At 35.5% G+C, this 9,056-nt stretch overlaps 1 protein-coding gene across 2 annotated transcripts; it reads left to right on the forward strand.

The window, feature by feature from the left end:
- The first annotated feature begins 2,116 nt into the window (after positions 1–2,116).
- lcn15 (lipocalin 15) lies at positions 2,117–8,244 on the forward strand. Of its 2 annotated transcripts, none has more exons than XM_065284377.2 (7): positions 2,117–2,350; positions 2,614–2,753; positions 2,898–2,974; positions 5,764–5,874; positions 5,952–6,053; positions 6,354–6,375; positions 7,688–8,244. In XM_065284377.2, exons 1-7 carry the CDS (start codon positions 2,249–2,251, stop codon positions 7,824–7,826), a joined length of 693 nt encoding a protein of 230 aa, XP_065140449.1. In that variant the 5' UTR covers positions 2,117–2,248; the 3' UTR covers positions 7,827–8,244. The 2 variants fall into 2 exon arrangements, with proteins under 2 accessions (XP_065140449.1, XP_065140450.1); XM_065284378.2 differs by having other exon boundaries at positions 2,118–2,350; positions 7,531–7,829.
- Positions 8,245–9,056: the final 812 nt, after the last annotated feature.

The raw sequence follows: 9,056 nt of genomic DNA on the forward strand, positions 1-9,056 counted from the left end.
TCAAGAAACTGCTTGATCAAATGCTACGAGATGCTCAGAGCATTAAAGGTGCTCTAAGCGAATTCACGCGTTTTAGACCATAAAACATTTTTTGTTACATACAGCAAACATCTCCTCACTATCTGCTTGCTGCCTGTCTGCTTTTCAAACTGTAAAAAACGTGATCTCTGTAGACAGCCCAGGCTTCACAAACTGCAATAAAAACACAGTGTCCAAACCTAGCAACACGAAACAAAACAAAGTGTTCCAACCAATAAACGACAAAAAGGATTTGGGGTTGGGGGTCGGGCGCGTTCATGAAAGCATGGAAGGGAGGGGAAGATGCCTCGTTTGGGATCGTTTAGAGTCCTTTGAAACTCCGCTGAAAAAAACTGTTAAGTGTTGAGTTAAGTATTAAATGTTGGGCTCTATTAATGTCCATTAAAATGAGAAAAATCCTGCAATGTTTTCCTCAAAAAACATAATTTCTTCTCGACTGAACAAAGAAAGACATCAACATTTTGGATGACATGGTGGTGAGTCAATTATCTGGATTTTTCTTTTAAGAAAATGGAATATTCCTTTAATAATGCCGAAGAGGAGCGATCATAAGCCAAATTATATAAAACACAATGGTTCTTTTTCACATTAATAAACTTTTTAATGATAAATAATCATTTGTTTTATGACACATTCAATCCTGTGTTCATATTTACCGTCATGTTTTAAAAGAAATGTTCACACAAATTTTTTTGCTAAAGTTGCTTGCATATCCCGCTTTACTAGTACATGTTGCTGTACTATTGTGTGGGAAATGAAACCTCTGGAGCGCGATCGCATCACTGTTCTCCGGTCTGATCGTGTCCTGGTTCCCCCAGTCTGCTCTACCCTGCTGCTAGTGGGCTTCCAGGGTCACTTTAGGGACTGTAATATGACTGCAAGTGAAGGCAGCAATGTGATAATCTACTTTGTCTTTGACTTTTCCCGCGGCAATGCTTAATTCGCGCGGAATGCGCCATCCGCACTGTGCCATTCGCAACGCGCTTACAACGTGTACCGCGCCGCAGGATGCCTAATCACGTATTTGCATTGACTTAACATATAAATCACTCGCGCTTGCCGCATCTACCGCGTCTGGTGTGAACCCTGCATATAGGGGAATATTCTTAACCCTTTTCACTCTGTTTCAAGGGATAAGGGGAAGTGTTGAGGGGTAGGCGTAGGGGTATAAAATAAAACTGGAACTAGGCCTTTTTAATATTAGCAGGTAATTGTATTTCACTTCAAATTTTGAAGTAATTGATTATAAATTCAAATCATATTAAGACTCTGGTGCTGTATTCTGTTTTTATGTTTGGTTTTGGTTCCTAATCAAATCGTTTGTGAGCCCTATTTACTTAGTATTCTTTTTTCCTACTATGGAAGTGAATGGGGTTCACAAACAGTTTGATTACAAGCAATCCTCAAAATATCTTTCTTTGTGTTGGTTTGTAACAACATGAGAGTGAATAAATGATGACAGAATTTTATTTTTTTGGCTGAACTATTCCTTTAAAGGTAACATTTGTCTTTAAATTGTCTGTAAAAGATATATAGTAAAATATAAAAAACTTTACTAATAGAAATTTTTCTCTAATATATTGAGATTGTTGTTTAATACTAACCGTCGCGATGGGTGCTTGTGTGGTCTCATTAAAAGCAACCAGTGCATGCTGTTTAAATAAAGCCAGATTGTCCTGACTGTAAAACAGCTCCTCAGTATTCTGTCTCAGCAGGTATTAAGCCTTTATACCATTTCTCTGTTTAATCTAAAGCTTAGGGGAAATGTATGTGGTCTGTAAATCCTCTATTTGTGTCATAACCTTTGTGTTGGTAGTTGAGTGGGCCGCATGCGGCGGGCCGAAGTCCATGGCCATCTGACGCTCACAGTCTGTCTTTCTACATTTGAAATCTTAATTGATTATAGATCGTACAAAACAACACATACGTAACTCCATGTATTGTTAAATGTTTCATGCATATTGTCGCTTGTTAATTAACCTTTAAACTTCTGCACACTGTTTAACATTGATCACCTTCTACTAAGTGCGATGTGATCGCATAAACGCTTGCTTGTGTGTTGGGGGTTGGCTTTCACAGCTTTACAAACATTCAACCCTTCTGTTTGCAGATATAAAGCTCTTTGGATCTCCAGCACAGCTTCACTGATATCCCAATAGTGTTGCTTTAATCATTTCAATCATTTTTAAGGACTGTTTGATCATTCAGCATGATTTTGGTATTGGCAATTTTTTGTTGTATGTTGTTTAGGACCCACGGTTTCAACACACAACATCCTATTGAACCGCAGTCAGACTTTGATCTGGTGAAAGTGAGTATGATTTTAAGTTGTGGATTTTTTTTTTTGCAGTTTTGATAAATAACAAAAATACTGTTTTTATTGCACTTTATTGATTTTAAAGAAGTTCAAAATAAAACACATTGTGTAATTTGAACTCAACGACTGGGTTTGTCCATATTTGAGCCAACCGTGTGTTAAACAATCCAGCATTGTTTATAGTGTACATGATATAATTGCAATATAGATCTGTACATTTAACAAACTGTCTTTCTGTACTCTGTAACCTCTCTCAGTTTGCAGGAGAATGGTACCGGGTTGGACTTGCAGATGAGTCTACCTTTTTCGCAATGTTCAAAAGCCAGCTAATGGTTTCAAAAGGTTCCCTTAAACCAGATGCCAATGGCAATGCGAATCTGACCATGTGGACAATGAGGTAGACAATTTTTAAGTTTTTCATCTATCATTAGAAAAGCATTTACAGGACATCTTAAACAATATGTTGAAAAAGTATATTATAAAGAATAAATCGGATTAACCAACCCATGTAACTGTTATTTTGTTGTTGTTGTTTTAACAGACCATATGGATGTTCTATCAGTGTTTATACATATGAGAAGACAGATGTTCCAGGAGCTTTTACTTACTTTAGTAATAGTAAGCTCAAGTTATATTTGCAGTCTCCTTTTCATCACGAAATGTGACATTTATGCATCTGTAAATCTTGTAGACATTTGTATCTTATGTACAAATACTTTTAGTTTACTAGAGAAATAAAACTAGGGATGCACCGATATATCGGCCTATAAGCGGTATCGGCAGATAAAAGCATTATTCCCCACTATCGGACATCGGCCGATTGTTTCCCAGCCTGATCTCACAGGAATTATTTTGTATTTGAGATAATTCTTATGAATTTGTACGAAGTTTGTACAAATACATAAAAAACACATTGTAAACCCCTAAACCCAATATCACACGAATGTGGTCGTTTGTATTAGTCACGTCCTAAAATACATAGGAATTCCCATGAGTTCTGTTATGATTTCATGAAATAATTCGAATCAAGGAGTAAAATGCAAAACTATCGGTAGACTTCATTCTTAGTACTCGAATATCAATATTGATATTTGAAACGAGGAGTAAAATGCAAATCTATTGATAGACTTCATTCAAAGTACTGTAATATCGTTATCGGCAAGGAGTGGAATGCAAAACTATCGGTAGATTTAATTCAAAGTACTTGAATATCGGTATCAGTATGGAGTGAAATGCAAAACTATCGGTAGACTTCATTCAAAGTACTGGAATATCGGTATCGGCAAGGAGTGAAATGCAAAACTATCTGTAGACTTCATTCAAAGTACTGGAATATCGTTATCGGCAAGGAGTGGAATGCAAAACTATCGGTAGATTTAATTCAAAGTACTTGAATATCGGTATCAGTATGGAGTGAAATGCAAAACTATCGGTAGACATTCAAAGTACTGGAATATCGGTGTCGGCAAGAAGTGAAATGCAATACTATCGGTAGACTTCATTCAAAGTACTGGAATATCGGTATTGATATTTGAAACGAGGAGTAAAATGCAAATCTATTGATAGACTTCATTTAAAGTACTGTAATATCGTTACCGGCAAGGAGTGGAATGCAAAACTATCGGTAGATTTAATTCAAAGTACTGGAATATCGTTACCGGCAAGAAGTGAAATGCAAAACTATCGGTAAACTTCATTCAAAGTACTGGAATATCGTTACCGGCAAGAAGTGAAATGCAAAACTATCTGTAGACTTCATTCAAAGTACTGGAATATCGTTACCGGCAAGAAGTGAAATGCAAAACTATCGGTAGACTTCATTCAAAGTACTGGAATATCGGTATCAGCAAGAAGTGAAACGCAAAACTATCGGTAGACTTCATTCGAAGTACTGGAATATCGGTATTGATATTTGAAACGAGGAGTAAAATGCAAATCTATTGATAGACTTCATTCAAAGTACTGTAATATCGTTACCGGCAAGGAGTGGAATGCAAAACTATCGCTAGACTTCATTCAAAGTACTGGAATATCGGTATCGGCAAGAAGTGAAATGCAAAACTTTCGGTAGACTTCATTCGAAGTACTGGAATATAGGTATTGATATTTGAAACGAGGAGTAAAATGCAAATCTATTGATAGACTTCATTCAAAGTACTGTAATATCGTTACCGGCAAGGAGTGGAATGCAAAACTATCGGTAGACTTCATTCAAAGTACTGGAATATCGGTATTGATATTTGAAACGAGGAGTAAAATGCAAATCTATTGATAGACTTCATTCAAAGTACTGTAATATCGTTACCGGCAAGGAGTGGAATGCAAAACTATCGCTAGACTTCATTCAAAGTACTGGAATATCGGTATCGGCAAGAAGTGAAATGCAAAACTTTCGGTAGACTTCATTCGAAGTACTGGAATATAGGTATTGATATTTGAAACGAGGAGTAAAATGCAAATCTATTGATAGACTTCATTCAAAGTACTGTAATATCGTTACCGGCAAGGAGTGGAATGCAAAACTATCGCTAGACTTCATTCAAAGTACTGGAATATCGGTATCGGCAAGAAGTGAAATGCAAAACTATCTGTAGACTTCATTCGAAGTACTGGAATATCGGTATTGATATTTGAAACGAGGAGTAAAATGCAAATCTATTGATAGACTTCATTCAAAGTACTGTAATATCGTTACCGGCAAGGAGTGGAATGCAAAACTATCGCTAGACTTCATTCAAAGTACTGGAATATCGGTATCGGCAAGAAGTGAAATGCAAAACTATCGGTAGACTTCATTTGAAGTACTGGAATATCGGTATCGGCAAGAAGTGAAATGCAAAACTATCGGTAGACTTAATTCGAAGTACTGGAATATCGGTATCAGCAAGAAGTGAAATGCAAAACTATCAGTAGACTTCATTCTAAGTACTCGAATATTGGTATTGGCAAGGATATCGTGGCATCCATAATTAAAAGATTTTATTTTATGCAATTTAAAGCAGAACAACAGTACAGAACTGCAATGCAACATTGTACTTTTGTATGCAAAATGTATGAGTTGTAAAAGTTAATTAAATTCACTTGTTACCTTCATTTTATACAAAATATTTACAATGTACTTGTGATTAACACTGTAAAGGTCAGATCTACTTAAAACATTACTTCAATTAGTAACACTTAAAAAATAATTTTCTCATTTTAAGTGAAAAATCTTAGGTGAATAAACTTTGAAAAAATTACTTACTTATTAGGTGTTAGCTTTGTAAACTTGTGAGAACATTTAAGTTGACAAAATAATTGAAATAATTTTTTAAGTTAATCCAACTCACTTTATACAGTGTATAAATTTAAAATATAATTATTGATTAAAAAATTAATAACATGTCTGACTTTTTTGTCATTTGAAGGACACAAAATAATAAAAGACATCACAGTGGTGGAGACAAACTACACAGATTACAGTTTGGTCCTTAAATATAAAGGCATGGATAAAGAGTACACTCAGTTAGCCCTGTATGGTAAGTCAATAATGTTGCACTATCTTTATATCATCCATTAAAAACATGCTTATTAATATTTATAATATTGCTTTCAGGGCGATCGGCCACACCAACACCAGAGGTGATTGAGAAATTCAGATCCTTTGCATTGACACTGGGATTTTCTGAAGAGTCCATTGTGACCCCGGGAGCCATTGGTAAGTTTAAGTATTAAGTGTATAATATAACATAAACAAACATGATCTGTAAATGTCAAACTGTAACCAATTGCCGGGAAAAAATAATCTGCATTGACTTAGATGACGTCTGTATGATCCATGTGATGTTGTGACCTTAAATAAGGCCTCTGAAGTTTGCTAAATAAACAAAATGGGATACAAATACACACAGACCAAACAAACTACTCTTGAGGGGGTCACTCACTGTTGCCTATTTATGCTTGTCCTATTAAATTACATAATATTTACACAAAAAAAATAATATTTATTTATTTTCAGATCCCTGTCCCATGGAGTCAAGGTATGAATGAATACTTCTAGATGCATAAGGGGGGAGACCAGTGTTAGTTGTGTATATAGGCTAATACAGTACCTGTAACACACACTGTTTCTGTTAATCTCATGTTAATCTTTAGTGCTTATAGAGTAGAATTGCATTAAGTCTTTACTTATATCAGATTTATAAAAGACAGATCAGCTGTACCGATTCTTTACATATAAACCCGAGCTCCTGTAGGGGGGCTGAGGGAGTCGCAAGCAAAACACACGCACAAATTATCCCACTATCTCTGGTTTACTTGTTTTTCACTTCATTTCCCTTTTCATTTACATTATATGCACTAATGTGCCGGTTGCCAACAAAACATAGACATTTGATACAGTTTTGCGTACCGCCTGCGATTTATGACCCGGTTGGAACTGCCCGATTTCAATGAAATCCAGCATTTGACAAACGCACACAAATTTCCCTCACAAACAACAACACCACACTTCTTTAGTGACGTTTATTTTGTGTCAGCTCTTGGTTGGTGTGTGTGTGTGCTATTCCAGTTAAAATGCCCATATAAGGACTTCCACTGTACTTCCTGCTCTGAAATTTCCCATAAAAGAAATAAAGCAAGATTGTTACGTATGAATCTTTCATGTTCTGAAAAAAAATTCAGAACTTGTACGAACCCTTAAGTAATACTCAGTCATATGTCCAATCGCTTTTTTTAAACTGTGGGCGGGGCATGTTGTCAAACAATATTAGGTAAATTGTCACAGTGGGAAAATAAATGGCATTAAATTGTAGATTTTAAGACATTTTTGAGCAGTAAAACACAGAGATTCAGAAGAAATGTGATGGGTAACATGCAGATTTACTTGATACTGTATTGTACTAGAATATAGACATAAAGACATAAGTTAAAAATATAAAAATGTCTACTAGCCTTGGTCTCCCCTATAAACTCTTAAAAATAAAGGTTACTAAAAGTTTTTGTTCGATGAAACGGTCTATAATAGAAATAAAATTAGGTGAGAACCTATAGCATCACTCAAAGAACCCCTTTATAGCACCTTTATTTTTAAGAGTGTACCAATAATGGCCCTGAATGTGAAATTTGTTTTAAACCACTTAGTACATTTTCATTTATTGAATCTAAAATCTACACCACTGTTCACTCACCTGCAGGGCCACAGCAGAATTCAGAGAGGAGAAATCTGCACAAACAACTAATCAATCAATCTTTGGCACTGAGAATCTTTCCAAAGTGTGATTCGATAGCATGTGTTTAATGGGTAACTCGCTTTAACTTTATAACTAACTTTATACTTTCACCATCTTTCAGCCAGCTGCGGACCTTTGGTTACATATACTCAGTTTTGTTACACATTTGGGGAGCGGTGTTTGTTATAACACAAACAATCATTGAAGAAATGCAACTATATAACATCAGCAGTGTAACACAGATTGCGCCACAGTCTTAAACCACCAGGTGACGCTATTGTAACAGGACACAATCAAGACCGAAGCCACTGTTTAAACACTTTTTTTGTTTTTAGTGTATAACTTTTTGTGATACTGTATAATTATTACCATGTTTACATGTCAGGTTATTGTGATTTATTTACCACAGCATTTTCAGGTCTCGGGTACCGTATTGTTTTTACAATTAAAAGAACCAAATTGCTGTAAAAGGTCACACACCTTAACTAACCCACACTTAATTTACCTACGTTGTTATTAACCTGTCTTGATACACAACAGGTTCTTGTTTCTCAGTACAAGAGGGTTATTTACAGTCCAAAATGTGTCCTTGGAAATGTAATATTATTACTGTATATAAATGACATGGTTTTGTGTAAAGACATAATAAATGAAATAAAAAAAACTGTTTTTTTATTATTTATGGACAGTTGGGTGTTAATCATGAGCAGAATTTCAAGTTTGTGTTAAGACGGGCAACTGCAATACTTTAGGATTAAAATAATACCCACTAAGGTACTAAATATGATTTCTGTTATTTTTAGATCATTCATAGCTCAGACAATTCATAATTGGCTCTGGTTTAGAGGGGCAATCTCCCATGCCCCCCCCCCCAAACTCTGCCTATGGTATGTGTATCATGACAGTGCAGCTCATAATCGTTCATGTGATCCGATATATCTTCATCATCCTAGTCATAGACATTTTAAGGAGGAGCCTGTTTCTGTCGGCCCTAAAACATAATGGGGCGGTTTCCTGTAGTTTAGATTAATCCTAGGCCGTTGTTATATTAGGAAATACATAGTAGTTTTTACAAACAAACATTATTTTAAAAAAAGTATACTGGGGTGCATCTTCAGACAAAACAGTAGCACTGATATATGTTAATATATGTCAGTACAAGATGTTTATAAATTATGGCAGCTCAAACAAAACTTTTTATTCTGGGATAAATCCTGTCTGGGAAACTGCCTCTATGTCCTCTTAAACGGACACTCCAGTTTAAAAAAAAATCCTAATTTTCCAGCTCCTCTAGAGTTAAACATTTTATGTTTACTGTTTTGGAATACATTTAGCTGATCTCCGGGTCTGGCGGTAACACTTTTAGCATAGCTTAGCATAATCCATTGAATCTGATTAGACCAGTAGCATCGCGCTCAAAAATGACCAAGGAGATTAAATTTTTTTCCTATTTAAAACTTGACTCTTCTGTAGTTACGTTGTGTACCAAG

This window comes from Paramisgurnus dabryanus, chromosome 5, assembly GCF_030506205.2.
Source record: "Paramisgurnus dabryanus chromosome 5, PD_genome_1.1, whole genome shotgun sequence".
NCBI lineage: Eukaryota > Metazoa > Chordata > Actinopteri > Cypriniformes > Cobitidae > Paramisgurnus > Paramisgurnus dabryanus.